The sequence below is a fragment of the Castanea sativa genome, chromosome 7, assembly GCF_040712315.1.
Source record: "Castanea sativa cultivar Marrone di Chiusa Pesio chromosome 7, ASM4071231v1".
In the NCBI taxonomy this organism is placed as follows: Eukaryota; Viridiplantae; Streptophyta; class Magnoliopsida; order Fagales; family Fagaceae; genus Castanea; species Castanea sativa.
In genome coordinates this window covers 3151677-3172244 of record NC_134019.1, presented here as the reverse complement: position 1 = coordinate 3172244, position 20568 = coordinate 3151677, and the positions used below count along the sequence as shown (strand labels likewise).

At 34.6% G+C, this 20568-nt stretch overlaps 3 protein-coding genes across 3 annotated transcripts; 2 read left to right on the top strand and 1 right to left on the bottom strand.

Annotated features, from left to right (window-relative positions):
- Nucleotides 1-37: 37 nt before the first annotated feature.
- Nucleotides 38-3321, bottom strand: LOC142605363 (putative pectinesterase/pectinesterase inhibitor 12). The gene is made up of 2 exons (XM_075776828.1): nt 1902-3321; nt 38-946 (listed from the first exon to the last, which is right to left on the bottom strand). The coding sequence occupies exons 1-2, from the start codon at nt 2980-2982 to the stop codon at nt 258-260; spliced, it is 1770 nt and encodes a 589-aa protein (XP_075632943.1). The 5' UTR covers nt 2983-3321; the 3' UTR covers nt 38-257.
- A 2924-nt stretch (nt 3322-6245) lies between these two features.
- LOC142642631 (putative pectinesterase/pectinesterase inhibitor 54) lies at nt 6246-9286 on the top strand. The gene is made up of 3 exons (XM_075817028.1): nt 6246-6600; nt 6753-7337; nt 8256-9286. Exons 1-3 carry the CDS (start codon nt 6294-6296, stop codon nt 8948-8950), a joined length of 1587 nt encoding a protein of 528 aa, XP_075673143.1. The 5' UTR covers nt 6246-6293; the 3' UTR covers nt 8951-9286.
- Nucleotides 9287-13410: 4124 nt separating this feature from the next.
- Nucleotides 13411-17849, top strand: LOC142643607 (DNA repair protein RAD51 homolog). Its single transcript, XM_075818298.1, has 9 exons — nt 13411-13869; nt 14340-14484; nt 14590-14700; nt 14978-15069; nt 15923-16017; nt 16097-16210; nt 16824-16953; nt 17223-17344; nt 17446-17849. Exons 1-9 carry the CDS (start codon nt 13768-13770, stop codon nt 17567-17569), a joined length of 1035 nt encoding a protein of 344 aa, XP_075674413.1. The 5' UTR covers nt 13411-13767; the 3' UTR covers nt 17570-17849.
- Nucleotides 17850-20568: the final 2719 nt, after the last annotated feature.

Here is a 20568-nt window from a genome sequence, read left to right as displayed (position 1 = left end):
CAAATCATTAGGAAGTGGTACATAATGCAATCCTTTCATCAATTACCTTTTTTTAATAAAATAAAAATAAAATAAAATAAAATAAAAAACAACAACAACAACAAACAACAACAAAAATAGGGAGGGGATTTGAATAGAAGATGTCACTAAGTTAGAAGACTCTTGACAAATAAAATACCATTATAGGAGATTTATTACTAGATCTAATAAGCTACATTTGAGGTTATTTTTGCCATAAAAAACGAAGACAAATCCATTTAATTTACCCCAAATTCGCAAGGAATGAGACTTTGGTCCAACCAATCAACACCCGAAATGAACTGGGACACGGTGAAATTAAATGTATCCAAAATATCCATTATGTGATGCCCTGACCAAGTCACTCTGTCATCTGTTGATGAGCCAGGTCCTTTATTATCATACTCCCCATAATACAAAGTGTCTAATCTTTGATTATCATCATTGGACCACTGCGTCCATCCAACTGGGTCAATAAAGTTGTCAATGTAGGATACTAGGTAGACTGTCCGAGAGTACATCCTCCATGGCCTTCCTAGGTAGCTTTTTACGTTAGAACGCAATTCCTTTTCAGCTAAAATATTACAATTCTGGAAAGAGATTCCAGTTGTCTCATCTGGGCTATTACGAGACTGTGCTGTGATGACCGTGAATTGGCCAGACATTGGCATTCTTGAAACAATGTCACACGATTGAAATACAACCGCTGCATTCCCAAATATGAAATCTATAGTGTCCCTTATGTCACATTCTCGGTAGAATTGTCGAAAGGAATGGACATACAATGTATCCTCGTAACCAATGATTGAGCATTTGTACAATGCGACAAAGTCTGCATTTACTCTCAAAGCAACAGCTTGATGTTTCTCTCCTCCAGCTTTGTTCTCGATACGTAGGTCTCGAGCCAAAAAGCCTTCTCCAGACACCGCTGCAATTCAATTTATTATATATTACTAATTAGTTACAAGTATAAGAAAAAGAAAACTTAGAAAAAATCTTAACTTAGTTCTAATTTTATAAAAAAAAAAAAAAAAAAACATATAAACTAATGTGACTTGATATATGAATGGTGTCACTTTAACAGCAAATAAAGAAGTGTCTAAACTATTTTTTTAGATATGCTAGGAGTGCCACAAATTCTGCTATATAACTTTTATAAATTGAGGTCACCAATCACAAAAAAAAAAAAAAAAAAAGTAATTTAGTGGATTTCAATTAGGTCAACTGATAAAGTCTCTAATAGTTGAATAAGAGATTTAAGATTCAATCTCCGCCTATACCAAAAATCAATTGGTGTCTTGGTTTAATGATAAAGAGCTATCATTAGAAGCAGACGCCAAAAGTTGAAACTCTAAAAAAAAAAAAAAAACAATTCAAGGCATTCATTTATTATGTTTTTGAAATCCAATAATAAAATTTGCTACTATATCAATTATGTAGTAAAAATTATAATATTTTCACAATTTTTTCTTTTTCTTTTTTCTGTTATATGTGACGTCTCAATTTGTAATATTCATGCAGTAAAATTTCTAATATCTCTAACATCACTTAAATACTTAAGTATATCCCAACAAATTAAAGTTTATTTAGTGCTCAAACTTAAAATTTAGAGTATTGTAATTTAATTGGCATTTTTTGGTGTTCCAACAAACATGTCTATAGTTCAAATTTCTCCTTGGAATTATTTTATTTAAAAAACAAAACTTAATTAACAAAAAGGCACTACTTCATGAACATGAATTGTGCCTCACAAGTACAACTTACACGATTAAGGAGGAAAAAAAAAAGGTTAATTAGTTAGGGAAGGACACAAATTATTAGATATATAAAAGTAAAACAAAAGGCATGCTTGTAATGCAATTGAGGAAATTAGCTAAACATACCAAGAGTTGCAGAGCTGAAAGTGGTCCAGCCATCTACCACGCTTCTGTTACCAGTAATGATAGTGGCATCAGTTCCTTCTCCACGAAGAAAAATGTTTAGCTTGTAACTTGGGATTACCACATTTTCCTCATAAACCCCTTGTTTCACATAGATCTCTGTTTGATCATTGCTATTGTTTGGAGCAAAGTTGATAGCATCAGTGATGGTGGTGAAGTTTCCAGTTCCATCAGCAGCCACAATCAGCCGCACCTTGCTCGGGTCATATTCACTATCCAACATCCGAGTCCGACTCTCTAATTTCTTTGAAATCCATGTTGGAACACCCACGTCCACGAGGCGCCTATTATTTTGGCTGTGTTGGCTAATATTTTGGGGGAATTGGCTAGACAGAATTGAAAGAGAATTGCTCACATGCTTGTGCGCGTTAGTTATGGAATTTTGTAGGGCTGGCTTCAAAGGACCTGAAGCTGAATCGAGCGATTCCAAGCATGTGATCTTGTTGGTGAGTGCTGCGCTAAGGTAAGCTCTTGCATCGGCTAGTTTGCGTTTATTAATGGGTACATCATTGTTTCGGGACACTGATCTTTGTAAAGAAGACAATGTGATTTGGTGGAGTTCCGTACAGTCCTGGATGGTTCCTCTTCGTTTTTCGATGATATTATTTGAGATCCCGGCCTTGGGTAACAGAGCGGAAAGCTTTCTAGACTCATTTATTGCGGTTTTGAGGGTGTAATGGAGGTAGTAGGCCGTGTTGTTTGGACTGTTAGCCGTTGATATGGAGAGTTCCAATGTGTCAAGGCAGACTTTTGGGTATGGTGTGGTTTTGCAGATAGATTCTATGTTGGCAAAATATTCGGAATGGTCCGCAGAAGTTGTGGAAGAGGAACACGAAGAAGAAGAAGAAGTAGAAGAAGTAGAAGAAGAAGAGGAAGAAGAAGAATAAGTAGAAGAAGAGGAAGAAGAAGAATAAGAATAACAATAAGAAGAAGAATGAGAAGAGTTGAGAGCCCATGTTCTTGATAAGCTGAGTGCAGGGAGAAGCAAAAGAAGTTTCAGAATATTGTTGGTGGAGGAAGCCATCAAAGTTTGATGAGATAAAATGAAATGAAGACCCACAGAGATTAAGAGGGCCTAATTACTGATATAAATAATGCCACTGAGAAAGTTAAGTCAAAGCTTTTTTTTTGTTAAAATTTGATTACACTTTAGACGCGTAATAATTGGGTAAAGCTATGTTCTTTTTTTCGCGGGAAATCAGTGGAGAGATTTGAGTAGGTAAATGGAGATTGAGTAGAGGGCCACAGTGAGTCAGTGATGCACAGAAATGTGTAACGATTACTTAATTTGTTGTTTACTTTATTTATTTGTCTATTTCTTTACCCCATTGGGAGGTTTGTTTGATCAGAATTCAGGAGTGATGGGCGGAAGACTACGGATATTTCTTGCTCATTATCAGACAATCACTTATTCACAAACCTCGTGTAAACTCCCACTTTGGAACAATCAAGTCTCCTATTGGAGACAAATGTAAGGGACTCTTGTAGCATACATGGGTAGTTGAGCATGGAAATTTATCGGGTGTTTTTGAAATATGTTTACGTAGTGCTTACTCCTCTTACATTAATGGTAGATCTTTTAATAAATTAAATTACTTGAATCTTACCATGAATTGAATTTCTTGGATTTACCATCAATATGGAGTCGCCACAAACCAATAGGATTCTAAGGTGTGATTAGTCACCTAAGTCTAATTAAATTTATTTCCTAGAATTAACTAAGAAAACCCAATAGCTCGTAAGGTAAACTAGAAAATAAAATAATGTCTCCAACTATAAATCAAAATTCGATAGTTTGGTTATGTGTGGGGAAGGTGTTAGGTAACCCACAACGCTTATTTTAAAATGATAATACATAGTTTCAAATTTAACATAATAAATCACCGTTTAAAGAATAACTAAGATATTTGGTGTTTGGTTTTAAAAAGAAAGAATGATATGCATGTACACATGCACTGATACAATGGTAAAGTCTATCCTAAAATGACATGTAAGAATAAATGACATGTAATCTATATGAAGACGACATATAGAAATGAAGTGTAATGTATGTGAGAATGACATATAATCTATTCTAGCAATAATTTATTCCTAAAAGGGAAGTGCATGATTATCATTAATCTTAAATTTATATGTTTCATACAAATTCCCAAATTAAGGTTATGCCCATGTACAGTGGCGGCGCCAAGTTCAGGCCAGGGTGGTCCCAAGACCACCCTGACATGAAATTTTTTATATATAATAATTTAAAATTTTTTATTTATCTACCCTTAAAAAAAATTAGGAACACCCTCAAAAAAATTTTATGCCAATAAAATTAAATTTTGGTAGATTATTTGTTCTACTTTCAAGCAAAAAGAAAAAGCTTAAAAAAAAAATTTGAACTAAAATCTAAAAAAAAAAAATTGTAACAGAGAATCTGAAGAAAAAAAAAATTGTAACAGAGCAAACTCAGTCAGGGAAAAAAGACCAACATCAATCCTAAACAAAACCAACCTCAACCAGATTTTTAAATCAAAATAATTATTAACTAAATACCCAACCGGCCTAACCCAAACGGATTCTTAAAAAAAAAAAAACAACCAAAACCTAATACGCTCTGCTAATTCATCATTCATCAAATGGTAAAGCAAAAACTAAAACCAGAAACCTAACCTAAAGAAGAAAACCTCATCAACGAAACGACCAACGGACCAAGCACTGAAGCACATCAGCGCAATGGCGCCTCCCCCTGAAACTCGAGCAACAAAGCACATCAGTCACTGCATCGAGCCTCAAGCTCGAGCAATAGAGCACATCAGGCATCAGAGATCGAAGATCGATCTGATTGGATTAGAGCTAGCGATGCTTCAGCTTGGCCTCGAGTCCTTCCTCGCCTAGACGTGCTACCGCTGCCCGTGGCGCCGCTGCCTCTTAGGCCTCCCTCAAGGTATTTAAGTTCTCTTTTTCTCTCTTACGTCCTTGGGTTTGCTGTGGAGTGTCGACTGTGGTCTGAGAGAGAGAGCTCTTTCTCTTTGAACTGAAATGAGAGTATGCGACTCTCTCTCTCTCTATATCTAATTCTCTCTCTTTCTCTTTGAATTGTAATTGGCTTGGCTTTATAGATAAGAGCTTTACTTTATAACTTTACAATTATTTGCCCCTGTTTTGACTTTATCCGTCGGTGCTGTGTTGGTGAGTTTGTCTTTTAGTGTATTGTAATTTGTGAATTTATCTGATTGGCTCCTCTTGTGACTCTTGTCTATTGAGTGTGGGGTGGATGGGGCCATAGGGCTGTGTGGGATAGGATATTTGAATTGGGGAAGTAAAGGCATGCAGAGGCAGGCATCAATACATTATAAAAGACAAAATTAAATTATGTTAGACACTAGGTAGTGGGTTGAGCCATGGATAATGCACATGGGGTGTGTGCTAGACTGCTAGTAATTAGTAAAAAAAGTAATGAAGCAACTAAACAATAATAATTAATAATTTAATTAATTAATACATTATAAAAGACAAACAAATTAAATTATATTAGGCTAAACAACAATTAATAATTAATGAAACAATAATGCAACAAATTATAGTTTATGCTTCTTAAGGAACACCCTGAGAAAATTTTTTGAAGCGCCACTGCCTAAATTGGTATTATAGATCTCTGAATATTAGTGGCCTTGGAAAATACCAAGTTTTGAACAAACTGAATGAACTGGCCGTCTGGATCGTTTGCATCTACTTTGCGTTTTAAACTTGCTAGGACATGATATTTGGTTAGATTCTCCAATGGATGGGTTAACAAAAGAATTTATGACCTACATATATATACAGCACTACCTTATATATTGAAATGAGCAATGATTATTACACACATGCTATTACACACTTTTTTTTAACAAAGAATCGTGAGTTAAAGACACGATCTTGTCTTTGTGTGTAAATCCTATAAAACTATCTTTTAACTATATTTTCCTTTTGTAATTTTCTTGCACGGAATGTTCAGAGTACTGGACAAGATAAAAGCAAGCACCATCAAATGCTTTAAGAAAAGATTGACTAATAATAAAGGAGGCAAGACAGGACCTACAAATTACTCTAAAATGTTCCTTACGAGCATTAGGTACAATATATACGGCCACCAAAGCAATAGATAATCATTGTCAAGACTAGTGGATTACAAAACAAGGCCCACTGCCACTGAAAGGATTAGGAAATTTGAATCAGACGTATCACCGAGCACCACCTGTGAGAAATAAGCCATCATAATATGCAAGTGCTAATAAGACTGATTTGGAATTATAAGTTCATTACAGCTGGCTGAGACTTGTTGTAACTTAAATTGTTCAAGCCTTTGGTATGAGGATGGAACTTCTAGTGTTTTGGGTGTTGGGATTATGTGCATTAGGTCTAGGAGGGGCTTCCATTTCATGGGCTGCCATGGATGATAATCAAAATTATGTAAAGGAATGCGGCTTTACTAGATATCCTAGCCTCTGCGTTGAAACCTTGACCAGATTGGGCTCAGCCAATCAACCTGTTGACATTGTGTTGGCTCTTGTTAACAAGGCCATCTCTGAGATGAAGCTGACCACTTCAAATTTTGCAAAATTCAGCTCCCAATTTGAAGCCCAAGAATTAGCTGAACGTGCCCATTATGTCACTGGTGGGTAATAACCAACAGCTTCACTTGCATGTTGTTGACAGAGACTCCAATTTCCAATTACAATATACATGTTTGTTTATGTGTTACTGTTTGTGTCTCTATTTTTATATTCTTAATTGATTAAGCCCCACTTTTTGTTTTTTATATGGTAGGCTATTGTGAAGAGCTCATGAACATGTCTCTCAAATGGCTTGAGCAGTCCATGTTAGCCATAAAAGATTCTCCGGAGAAAAACAAGCATGACATTCAAACATGGCTAAGTGCTGCCTTGACTTTCCAACAAGCTTGTAAAGACTCAGCCGACAGCCTCAGTCTCTCCGAAGAGTACTTCAATATAGTTCAGAACCAGATATCTAAGAAGATGGATTATCTATCTCAATTGGGAAGTAATCCATTAGCTCTTGTCAACAGGATCACCAACACTGGTACTGGTAAGTCAAAGAAGAGCTTAACTTTTCCAAAGTGGGTATTTACGAAAGATAGAAAGCTAGTTGAGGCAAAGGCAAATGTCATAGTTGCCAAAGATGGTTCAGGCAACTATAAAACCGTGTCGGAAGCCATCAAAGCTGCTTCTGGGAAACAGTTTGTGATTTACGTGAAGTCAGGGATTTATAAGGAGAAGATTCAAACTAAGAAAGATGGCATCACCTTGATAGGAGACGGCAAATATTCCACTATTATAGTTGGTGACGATTGTGTTGCTAAAGGCTCTTCCACGGCTGCCTCTGCCACATTCAGTCAGTACTTTTGGCACTCTGTCTTTCATTCTGTCTCTCTCTTGGTAGCTTGTATGTATTGTGTCCTAATTAGGCAACCATACGAAGTTAAGAACTTATTTGATAATGTTGTTTTAGTAACGTTGTTTAAGTATTGTGAAAATACATACGGGTAAAAAAATGTTGTAAAAATATGTGTTATATTATTTAAACAACGAAAACTATTATTTAAACAATATAACCAAACAGACCCTAAGTGTAATAAAAAAGCGTTAAAAAAAACGAATTTGGCTTCTCATCATGCATTTGAGTGCTTCTATCTAATGCATTAATAGAACATAAAATGTGATATGAGCATAACAAATGTCCAAAATTAATAACATGTCAATCTTATGTTTCTGATCCCATGATCTAATGTACTAGACAGGAAGCCTCACCCTAAAAAAAACAATTAGTCAAAAGAATACATTTTCGGTACAATTATGTTGTACAGTTCCCACGTGTATGTAAATATGCAAGTATTCACCAAAAAATGTATATATGTAACGACTATGAATATGAACAATAATATATATATATATATATAAAAAGTATTCATGAGGGTTTAACATCTATTTAGAAAATTAAGAATAATTGAATTTCTTTTTGTGATATATTAGACTTATTAGTTTGTAAGAATTATATAATAAAATTTGTACAAATGTCATTTTTAATATCTCACCTTTTCTTTTCCTTTCCTTTATTTATTTATTTATTTATTATTTTTTTGGTAGATATAAATATTTAATTTTTCATGCTTATTTTTAAGCTAAAGAGACCTAAGAAAATAAGAACACTATTATTCAATACAACCATGACAAAATTCATTTGTCAGATAATGGATGCAACACTTGTTTATGTAGTGCTGACTTTTTGGACATATATATTCTGGCTGCGCAGCAATCACAGGTAACGGATTCATTGCTCGTGACATTGGATTTCATAACACAGCAGGTCCTCAAGGAGAACAAGCCCTGGCTGTGTATATTGCTTCAGATCATTCAGTTTTCTTCAGGTGTAGCATTGCAGGATACCAGGACAGTTTATATGCGTTTGCACTCCGTCAATTCTATAGAGAGTGTGACATCTATGGCACCATAGACTTCATTTTTGGAAACGCTGTGGCTGTTTTTCAGAGCTGCAATTTAGTACTTCGTAGACCACAACGTGGTTACAATGTGATCCTAGCAAATGGGAGGAATGACCCTGGTCAAAATACTGGCTTCTCGGTTCAAAAGTGTAAGATCATGGTGAGCTCAGATTTTTCTGCTGTCAAACATTCATACAATTCCTATCTAGGGAGGCCATGGAAGGAGTACTCTAGAGCAGTAATAATGGAATCAACCTTAGATGACGCTATAGCGCCTAGAGGTTGGATTGAATGGCCTGGAACCGAGAGTTCTACCCTCAAGAATCTGTATTTTGCAGAGTACTTAAATGTAGGGCCTGGAGCTGGACTTTCCAACAGGGTGCAGTGGTCTGGATATCATATTATTGGAGCCGATGAAGCAGTCAAATTTACTGTCTCTAAGTTTATCGCTGGGACTTCATGGCTGCCTTTCACCGGCACACCTTTCATCTCCGGTCTGGACTGAGTTAAGAAAAATCTTTAATTTTATTCTGAGTGCTTCACTTTATACTCCATAAATTATGTTAGGTCATGTCATCTTATCCTTTTTTTTTATTAGATACATACTAGTATTGTTAGTAGAGTATAAAGTATAACATTAAGAAGGAAAAATAATATTTTTATTTGCAGTAAGCAAGTAGATCTTAGGATTGCTTATGTTTTAATATATATATATATGTGTGTGCGCGGCAGTTAATTTGTAACTCTAGTTCAATTACCCAAGAAAAGAAACATAAATACCATATTGTTCTGCCCTCTTTTCATTTTGGAATGGTAATGATTATAAATATATGTTCCTTAATTTGGTTGCTGTTTTATAGTTGACTTCTATGCTTTATCTGGACACTGGAGGCACCTGTTGTACTTGTCATTCTCTATTGTTCAAAAAAGAACATTTCCAAAATAAGTAGTAAGATTATTACTCACTAATGATATAGCTGATATATGGAATAAAGTGAGGACTCCTAACTGAAGGCAAAAGACATTAATTACTTTAACATTGGATTTCTTTTGTGAGTGCTTCATGCGACATGGGAACATTCATCATGAAAATTTAAGCTATTAAGAATGACGATGTTGAATATAAACCAATTACGAAATTATCAATTAGGTCAAATGGCATTTTTTTTTAGTGCTTCCAACAAAGATGTTTAAAATTAAAACAACCTAAGCTAGTAGACTCTTTTTTTGTAGTGACATTACTGAATAAGAAAAATTAGCATTTTATTTTTCTTTATTCTTTTTTCTTTTTTTTTTCTTGAGAAACAGCATATTACTTATTTCATATGGAAAATGACTCAACAGCTAATTACTGTCACATTTATACCAAACTAAATGAGGTGGTTTGGGCACTGTTTGATGCCAAGTTTGAAGGCCTGTTTTGCATTTCATTGTGTTAAACTTAGGTGTCAAAGACTTTGCAATGACTCATGCATATAATAGCACTCTGTAGGAAACGCCAAATTGAATTAACATTGTTGGTAGAGAATTCAAATTTCGTTGTCGGTGGACTTGAAATGGTCATAGATAAAGTTCACCGACAATGGAATTTCTAATGAGTCAAGCCCTAAATAGTTTGTATTGAAGTTGTGCATCAATGGGGTCCATTAGGGTTAAATTTTCTATTTTGCCTTAAATTTAAATAGAGAATTAGATTCTTTTCACTAGCTTTATTTCTACAGAGAATATTAAAGTTTGAACTAGACACACACTAACACAATTATTATTCATCCAAAAAGAAATAAATGTTATAGTACATAGACTTTATCTACTATATAGATAAAGTCTCTTGTGTTAGTGTCTTTGGCTCTCTTAAAATGGTAAGCTTGGGTTGGATCCATCGACTTCTTGTGTGGTGGTGAGTTTGATTATTTTTCTTTGTTAAAAAAATACAGATTACCATATAAAACTTTACTAGAGAGAGAGAGAGAGAGTTATGAGTGTAATGTATTTTAAAATTTTACTAACATGTACCTTGAAAAATACATTAGTAAATTATTTTAAAAAGACTTTGATGAAAAAATAAAAAAGATACTAACTTTTTTTTACAGATTTTTCAATTACTATAAAAATATTTTAAGGCACACGTTAACTTACCCTTTATTTTATAAAGGAATGTGAAACCTCTAGGCTTCTGGAATTTTCCTTGAACAAGCATCTCTCATTTAGAGCCATACATTTTTTTTTGCGAGAAAGGGGCCAGGTTGCATCCTAAATGGATTAGAACACAATTAAAGTTGATTGAAAATAAGACTAGACTTGATAGGTGATCACAAGCACTGTAGCTTCTAGCTAGCTGGTCCTCTATACTGATCACATGGTTGTCCCTCCCCACTTTTAAACTAATTATTTGTCCTTTTCGAAGTCTTTATCGACTTTTAGCATCACTAAAAGTTATCTTGGAACACATTTCCGATCAAAATATCAATCTTTAACTTTGGTTTTGGACAATCTAACATGTAATTCAATTGTTATAATGACCATAGAGAAGATAGTTAGTTGTCACAGGTAGTATCATAAGTCTCACCCCTTTGATGAGCTGATTTTTAATTAGAAGTGGTTATGGAAGGGGTACCTAATTAATGATCGTATTATACTCACAAAATTAAAAACATTTATATATATAAGAGAACCTTACATATGACTAATTAATTATCATATTATATTCACAGCTGAGAAAACGTTTTTATATAAGACAATTAAATGAGATAATTAATATTTGCTATTTATAAACTATTTGTTTAGGAACACCAAATTTGCCACTACTATTTATCATAACTTGATAATGTATGTAATTATAATTGATAAACCTTCACTTTCATATTAACATTTTTTTTTTTACTAATTACAGTTACACATTGTAGAAAAAGTTCTGACATAAAAGTTGTCCACAAACTTTCTCATTTATAAAGAACAATGACTCCATGTTTCTATGGGTTCGAGTTAACTTATTGGTAAGGTCTTTTTTATCAAATAAAAGATTTGAATTCAAACTCGTTTAAACTAAAAATTTGGCAAAAGATGGATGATATTAAAGCTTAAAAGCATCGCATCAAAGTAGTTAGTAAGTCCATATTTTTTGTCAAAACTAGTACGAAATAATTAAAATTTTCATATAAAAAAATATAAATATTTTATAAATATTATTGAAACTATCAAAATAATTAGTAAGCTACTTTAAAGACTAAATTAACTATCATAATACATAGAGATATTGAGTCACTTGATGTAGAAATAGTATGTATTGTGCAAGTTGTATTATATTGAAATATAAATTATGAAAGACAATTCATATAATTAAAATAAATAATATATTTTATTTTAAATCCACGGATTTGTTCCTACTAGTCTAAAGTAGGGATAGTTCAAATTTTTTGTAAGGAGCCAACAAATGCATCAACCTTGATAGTGTCAAGGTCCTTACTCTCCCCTATGATAATGACCTTAGTACGGAATCTCTTAGGCAAATATCTCATCATTTTCCTAACAATTTTGGGCTCAAGGAATTTTCTCTCCTTCAAACATAGATGTTTGATATAAAATTCATCAAATGACTCCTCTCTTATCTTAATTTCTTCAAACATAGATGTTTGACATTTGGAAATTTGGATGTCATAACAGCTTTAATACCTTCATGCATCTGTAGTCATTGGTATAGCCCAAGCCTCTTTAGCAGTTTCAACATTAGATTTCCTCCTAAAATATTCTTAAGATACAACCATAAATATCACATTCAAAACTTTATTATTATAGTATGCCTTCGCAAATAGATCTTTGGTCCATTAATAAGTGGGGTTTTAGGTATGGTCCAACATTTCTCAACAGATCACCATACTTTTTCTTCAATAGATTCTAGAAATGCTCTCATGAACACCTTTCAATAAGCATAGTTATTGTTGTCAAAGTGAAGTGAGATACTCAAGAATTGACATCCATTGGATCCAAAGATCACACTTAAGAAACTGACCATGGAATCGACTAAACCTAATGCTCTAAGGCCAATTGAAAAGACTTGTTTGACCCCTTAATTTAATAAGGGGTGGATTAATCAAGTTAAGCCAATTAACCATAATGAACCAATTTAAAGGTTGTTTACTTATCTAAATTAAATTATCTTAAGAATTGATGGTAAATAGAATTTTAGTTGAAGTAGAATTTTTATTTCTTGAATCTTAGTAATAGAGTATTGGCCAAAATACAAATCCTAACAATTAATAAGCTAAAATAAATTAATAATTAATTAGAGTACAGCCAATTTCTAGTAGAGTGAAAATAACCACTTAGTGTAAACATAGTTCTTAAGACCCAACTTTTATTATATTAGTATATGATTTAACTAACCTCACTCCAAAATCTTCTGCATCAAACTAACCATCAAACGCTCTAAATTTCAAATTGCATTGCTATAGTAACATTGCTAGGTTTTAGAAAATTATCTTGTAAGAAAGTGGTCTCATGCTACCATTTTCTAGAATACCACCATCTATGTTCTGGAGATACCATTGCAATATAAATATTATTTATTTTAACCACCTCTCTCTCTTTCTCTCTCTCTCTCTCTCTCAATACCACTTATGTGGCACTTGTCACTTGGGTCTAATTTTTTAAAATTTGTTTGTGATTTATTGGTGAGCCGGATTTGCTGCTCAAAGGGTGGGGCTTGAATGGGAAGCTTGAGCGGATGGGGGGATATTTATATTGGAGAATAATTATAAATAAAAAAAAAAAGAGAGTAAAAGATTATTTATATGGAAATGAAGAAGAAATAGAGAGCCTACATGCTACAAATGAGAAATGGGTTTTAAAGTGACCTTTTAGCTAGAATTTAACTCAACATTTAGATAAGTTGATATGAATGCATATCTTCTTGTTCAAGTTCAACTGATAGCTCCTAATATTTCCAACCACTAATCCCCTTTCCCAATTATTAAAAACAAAAACAACAACAGCAAAAAACAAAAACAAAAACAAAACTAGAGGTGAACAAATAAAGATTGGGCTTTAGCCCAACGATGTAGTCATGTAGGTTTGGGCAAAAGTAACAAGGCCCAAGTAGTCAAAATGGAAAGCTTCCCCAACAAGCTGAATTGAAAATATGCAATCTCCCTCCAAAAATTCCAATAAATCTCCATACCATTAAGCCCGCTCATTTCCACATCATTGCTCTTTCCTTTACCATATTCTCGTGTTTTTGCTACTCTCTCTCTCTCTCTCTCTCTCTCTCTCTCTCTGTATGTGATTGTGTGAGTGTGAGTGTGAAGTTAAACAGAAGAGAGAAAAGTAATGGAGCAACAAAGAAAGCAGAAGATGGCAGTTGAGGAACAACAACAACATGAACAAGTCGAAGAGATGCAACAAGGCCCTACCCCAGTCGAACAACTTCAGGTAAGTTTTTCATTCTCTCTCTCTCTTACTCCCAATTTTCCTTTTTGGGATTTCGTTTTTTTTTTTTAAATATAAGAAAAAAAGAACAAAGATTTCTCTTTTTAGCTTCAATCCCTGTAGAATGTTGTTCAAGACTCAATATCTGATCTGGGTTTTTTTTATTTCATCTGATTATAACTCTTTCACGATGTTATTTGATTGGCTCTAAAGTCTAAACCCTAACCCGCCTTTCTTTCTTGTCAATTATCATATGGGTTTTCGATTAAATTTGGTATCTTTGATTGCAAATGGCAAAACCCCTTTTAAAAAAATTAGTTATTTATTGAAGCCAAACACAATGCTAGCTATACCAACTAGTAAAATTTGTTATGGTTGTTCTAATGTGTGGAATGATTTGTGTTTTGATTGTAGTTAAGTAGCTTAGTTAATTGTGTATTTTGATACATTTGTTTGTGAATCTTCAACTCAAGGCGGCAGGCATTGCTTCCATTGACGTTAAGAAGCTTAAAGATGCGGGTCTCTGCACTGTTGAATCGGTTGCTTTCTCTCCCAGGAAGGAACTCCTTCAAATCAAAGGAATTAGTGACGCTAAAGTAGACAAGATCATCGAAGCAGGCATGTCCTTGTCATCATTATACTCTCACACCCTTCAATATTGCTTTTGTTGTTTGTTTGTTTTGCAATATTATGCAATTAGCCTTTGCCTTCTTTTATTGACAGCTTCCAAGTTAGTGCCTTTGGGTTTTACTAGTGCTAGCCAACTCCATGCCCAGAGGCTTGAGATCATTCAGATAACATCCGGGTCAAGAGAGCTTGACAAGGTATTGGAAGGTGAGTACTCCTGCACCAATCACCATGGTCTACAAGCTTTTCTTATTCAATGCTAAGCTGACTACTTGTTTTCGTTAGTTATAATGCCCTTTACATGAGATCAAATGATTGTTCATTTTGTTTTTCGTTTTAAAGATAATTTAATTGTGGTTTTAAAATCTATGACCTCACCCTCCACCCAAACTTGTGAGGTGAGGAAGTGTTATTTGTGCCAAGAATTATTGGCGTGATGTTTTGTATTTGCAACTTGACAATTGACATGGATAGCTTATGACAGGAGGAATTGAGACAGGATCTATTACTGAGATATATGGTGAGTTTCGATCTGGAAAGACTCAGCTGTGTCACACACTGTGTGTCACTTGCCAGGTATGCTTCTTTTTCTTCTTCTTATTTTACCCCCCATTTTATTACATGTTGCACCTTTACTTTGCAATAGAAAGCAGCTTCATCAAATGCCACATGACGTAGATGCATACTTTCTTTTCTGCTTTACAAAGTAAAATTAGAATTTCAGTGCATTTTTACTTATCCAAAAAATTAATGATAATAATTTAGTGCACTTGTTAGGATTATGTGAATGATTGTGCTTGGCTGCTATGCTTAATTGAGCTGTTAGCTCAGATGCAATAAGCCTAGCTGCTGTGATGTGATGTGCACCTGACCTTGCTGTTACAAGATGATACAATTGTATTGGATAGCTTAAGTAATGATATTCCATGTTATGTACTGTATAATGGAGCAGAGGTTATGCACTGTTTGGTAGCATAGAGAATCTGGTTGTAACTTCCTGCTCAATATACATGTGGATAATTGTACATAGTCATGCAGTTAAATAGGCAGGTAGTTGGGTGGTTAGTTGCTAAGGAGTAATTAGAGTAACTAACTGATTCTTGTAGTTAGTGCTCGAGTAGTTTAGATAAAAGGAGGATTTGATTTGTAAAGGATTCATAACAGAAATAATATTCATCCTTCTCTCTTACCTCTAGAATTTTCTTTCTATCTTGGAGGCCTGGCTCCCTTTAAGAAGCCATTTTCATAATCACATAAGCAAAGATAAGAACAAGGTTCTTATCAGCGCTTTTATGATAATTCGTTACTAATCTGAAAGGTCAGTTCATTGAGTAGATACAGCATTAATCAATCTCTATTCTTTACATGCTACTGCCTGTCTGCTGCATATGATGTCAATTTATTCAATGCATACACTTCGACATTTCAGCTTCCATTAGATCAAGGAGGTGGAGAGGGAAAAGCAATGTACATCGATGCAGAGGGCACATTTAGGCCACAGAGACTCTTACAGATAGCAGAAAGGTGTCATACAGCTACCTTAAATTGAATATGCTTCTCTGCAGTGTGAGTTATTTATAGCCAATGGTTTTGAATGCTGCAGGTTTGGACTGGATGGTCCTGATGTCTTGGATAATGTGGCTTATGCTAGAGCTTATAACACTGATCATCAGTCAAGACTTCTGCTTGAAGCAGCTTCAATGATGGTGGAAACAAGGTGCAGTACTGTATTTTTTTTCTTTATCATGCTAATGAATCTATTCTTCAATATTTTCACTATCAACCAAAGTCAAGAAAAATAAAATGTAATCTTGTTTTTTCTGTCTTATATTATTAAGAAATAACAAATTTATTCATCACATAGGAGCTTGTCATGAGGTAAAACTTGATTTGGTGAAAGACATACTCCCCTTGCTAACAGTCAATGAATTGACAACGAAATATTTTTTATCCATAATCCCAAAAGCACTGAACAGACTTGACCTAGACACAAACTGATATTTTAATTTGGAAACCCAATTTTGTAAGACAGGAGAATTTTATATTTTTCCTAATCTGATGTTTGATTTTATTTATTTTTTTTTTTTGGAACAGAAGATTTTTGAAAACTCCATTGCCTGTTGCACTATATTTGGTGATTATTGTTCAATTATGGATCGTCAGTATTTGTTAGGTGGAGGGTAATTAATTTGACATTTTCTCACAACCTATCAATAAATGAAGAATTTCTAGTTATGTGCCTGCAGCATATTTGAGTCATCTTGGGTTGCTTTGATATGCTTTGCCAGTGTGGGCAATACTAATTTTCTTCAATGGATTTGTTTCTGTAGGTTTGCTCTTATGATAGTAGACAGTGCTACTGCTCTCTACAGAACAGATTTCTCTGGAAGGGGAGAACTTTCAGCCCGGCAAATGCATCTTGCGAAGTTTCTCCGGAGCCTTCAGAAATTAGCAGATGAGGTAAGGACTCCTACATTTCGATCTCATATTACCAACAATCTTTTGTGTACACAAACATTCTTGTTGTTAGGCTTTAGGAACCCTTTTTATTATTATTATTAAGTGTTGGTCTTTAGGAACTTAGAATCATTCAATTGAGAATTCATCGTAGAGATAATTTCTTAATGTTTTCTGTTTTTGATTATGCCAATCATCATTTGCAGTTTTGCACATTGTTTATCTTTGGCATTTGTTATTCAACATTTTCCTTCGCTATTCGGTGTTCATAGTTTGGTGTCGCTGTTGTTATTACAAACCAAGTAGTCGCACAAGTGGATGGTTCTGCAATGTTTGCCGGCCCTCAAATCAAGCCTATTGGTGGTAACATTATGGCTCATGCTTCCACAACAAGGTTTGTAAAAAAAACTTTATTCTTCAGAACCCTCCCCCAAAAGAAATGGCTCCTTGTCTGAGTGTCACTGAATGTATACTCCTATTTTATGCTTTTTACAGGCTAGCTCTGCGTAAGGGAAGAGGAGATGAGCGCATCTGTAAAGTAATAAGCTCTCCTTGTTTAGCTGAAGCTGAAGCACGGTTTCAGATTGCTGCAGAAGGTGTTACTGATGTCAAGGACTGATCCATTTCAGGCCATCATTTTCCAAAACTTTTGCAAATTCTGGTTGATCTTGTGTTGTATCTTCTAATGGATCTGCAAGCCAGCAAAGTCTTTGTAATTTTGTTTACAGTTAGGTGCTTCCAAATATTAATAGCAAGCTTTGCAGGTCCTTTTTGTTTAGGGGCTGCTCTCTCTCTCTCTCTCTGCTTAAATCTTTGTGTGATATCATTAAAATAAAAGTAGAAGTATTGCATGGATTTTATAGTTTTTCCAACATTTCAAGTGATTGTACTACTTTGAGAGACGATTCATTGTTAAGTCAATTATGAAGATATTCTGAGCATATGCTTATGTAGATGTGCAATGTGATGCGTGAGAGGAGAGATAAAGGCAAGAGAGAAAGGCACGTTGAAGAAGAGGAAGAAGATTCAACAGATGACAAAGGCAAGAGAGACTTACCACGGAGAGGCTTGTAGTAGCACGGACAGGGCAAAGCAGAGAGAAGAGAGGCCGGTGTGAGTCTTTAGAGGGGGTAGAGGGAAGAGCAGAGAGATGAGAGGTGAGAGGTTCTGAGGAATTTGGCGTGAGAATTGAGAAGAGTAAAGTTAGATTTATCAAAGGATAAAGTGAAGGACAATTTGGTAATTGCACACCCAACCCAACAGATACATTAATCAAGCGCATGGGCTCTTTTAATTTGCTTTGAATAGTTCTATAAATATCATGCGTGTTCTCTTCACAATTTGGAAACACAATTTTTCCTAAAAAGTTGCTTTTTAGTCTCACCAAACGCATATATATGTCTACTTTTTCAAAAAATACTTTTTGGGGGTGGGAAAGTTGAGACAAACAGACACATAAAGCTTCAAAATGCCTAAGACTCTTGTAGCTCAATGGCATTGTTTGATTCTCCTAATGGGAATTGAGTTTTAATACCCCTTCCCTCACCCCCACTTATTGTAAGTAAAAAAGACAAAGAAATAATGAATAAATAAAATCTGATGATCTTGAGAATTTTTGTGGAACACACGATCTGCAAGCATATGATAATCTCCTGAGGTCTTCATGAAGTCCATTAATTATTTGATGCCTACTCTTTCCATCAATCTGATGATCTTGAGAATTTAGCTGGGAAAAAAAAATCACGTGATCTTGAGAACACGGGCTTTAGGTCTTCCACTTTAGGTCCTTGTGGCTTGGCTGTTGCTGAATTCTTGCCTCAATAATTCCCACTTATTAGCATCAATATACTTATGGGGTTGCAGATATCTAACATTGCCTACAGTTGTCTGTAGCATAGTGTTGGTTTGCATGACTGTCAACGAAAGGTAGTATTATTGGGAAAATTCAAGTTGATTAAACAAACAAACAAAGCTGTGCTTATGCTGCAAATATCAGTATCTTGACATTGTATTAGCGCTGGTTTCGATAGAAAAGGGGATGTAATCTAACTGATGGGGAAGAGGTCAAAACTAGTTCATAAGAATTTTTTTTTTTTTAAAAGAACGAAAAAAAAAGGGGGATTACACTTTTCCACACTAATCTTTCATCCCAATTATAATTACAAGGTGATTGGAAGACCCAATCAAAAAAAAAAAAAAAAAGTGACTAGAAGACATTATGATTTAGCTCCGATTGTACTAGTTAATGTTTCTTGATTCAGTTTAATATAGTTTTTTTTTTTTTTGTCTAGATAAATAATAATAATAATAATAATAATAATAATAATAATAATTACAATGTCCTCCAAACTTTTGAAATGCATGATTGAACTCCCTAATTTGAGAGTTTTGCTATAATGTCCCCCCTACAATCTAGTTTGGGGTTCAAACTGACGAAAGAGTTAGTCACGTCCAAAACATGTGACTCACATGAAGCAAAATGACTAAATTTTCATGCAAGGTAAATTATAATATTAAAATTAAAAACAAAAACAAGAACATTTGCATGCCACAAAAACCCCTCAAATTAGCCATTAGCAAATGAATTCAATCTAGCCTCAAAAGTTGATAAATCATGAAATAAAAAAAATAAAATTAAGAAGTGTCCTAGATCAAAATTCAACAGCAAAGCACAATCCAAAACCCTACACGCACACAAAAAGAGGGGGAAAAAAAAATCCTTTGTTGTGTTTTCATATCCCATCTCATCAAGCCTAGACTCAAACCACCACCTTACAAGCAGAACCACCACAGGTCAACCTTGTCGCTAGCAAACCCACCCAGAAACCACAACCTCAAACTACCAACTCTACCCTGAGACCCATCAAACAAACCATCTGATCCACAACTTGAAATATTACACAACCAATGTCCCATACAGCCCAATCCACCGAATCTAAAATCCCAAATAACCCACAAAGCCAACAGCCACTCCAACCCCCGTTGTCAACCCAACCCATTGGCCTCAAACACCACAACAGAGGCCCAAAAACCCCTTCGTCGTACCCATAAATGAGAGAAAGATGGAGAGAGAATGGAAATAGGGGGTCAATTGTGCATTTTATTTTTACATTAATGGGGTTAGCGAGTCTTAACTCTATAGCCTGTTTGTAGCACTAGTCAAGAAGTTTATTCTCAGCAATAACGCAGTGTAAGCAAGTCCTAACTGAGAAAATAACAAAATTGTAAATAGAATTGCACCAATAGAAATTTAGAATGGAATAATTTACAGAAAAGCAACAGAAACAATTATGCCAAAGCTTCAATCTTACATGTTTTTTAGGGAAGGGGGGGGTGAAGGGCGGAAGTGAGAGTAATTATTAGGTACTCCTGGAGCACGGTGAATAGCACCTCTTCCTTTCACAATCATGGTGGAGTCCACTTATTAAATTCATAGTTGAGTCTACCATTTCACTATACTCCCTGACTACCTCAGTACTTTCAAGGCTTTCTTACTTTTAACAGTCAAATATTAGATACCATCATTATTTTCAATAAACAAGCTACGGATCCATTTCTGTTTTCATCTGAGGTAACACACCCTTTACAAAAGGGGTTCCAATGGCTATATAAAGGCAG

Excerpts from the sequence above, each read along its gene's own strand:
- LOC142605363 (XM_075776828.1), bottom strand. The coding sequence starts at position 2,982 with ATGGCTTCCTCCACCAACAATATTCTGAAACTTCTTTTGCTTCTCCCT. Across the intron at positions 947-1,901 it reads TTTCAGCTCTGCAACTCTTG|CGGTGTCTGGAGAAGGCTTT; the intron begins GTATGTTTAGCT and ends ATTGAATTGCAG.
- LOC142642631 (XM_075817028.1), top strand. The coding sequence starts at position 6,294 with ATGAGGATGGAACTTCTAGTGTTTTGGGTGTTGGGATTATGTGCATTA. Across the intron at positions 6,601-6,752 it reads ACGTGCCCATTATGTCACTG|GCTATTGTGAAGAGCTCATG; the intron begins GTGGGTAATAAC and ends TTTATATGGTAG. Across the intron at positions 7,338-8,255 it reads GGCTGCCTCTGCCACATTCA|CAATCACAGGTAACGGATTC; the intron begins GTCAGTACTTTT and ends CTGGCTGCGCAG.
- LOC142643607 (XM_075818298.1), top strand. The coding sequence starts at position 13,768 with ATGGAGCAACAAAGAAAGCAGAAGATGGCAGTTGAGGAACAACAACAA. Across the intron at positions 14,701-14,977 it reads GCTTGACAAGGTATTGGAAG|GAGGAATTGAGACAGGATCT; the intron begins GTGAGTACTCCT and ends AGCTTATGACAG. Across the intron at positions 16,018-16,096 it reads CTCTTACAGATAGCAGAAAG|GTTTGGACTGGATGGTCCTG; the intron begins GTGTCATACAGC and ends TGAATGCTGCAG.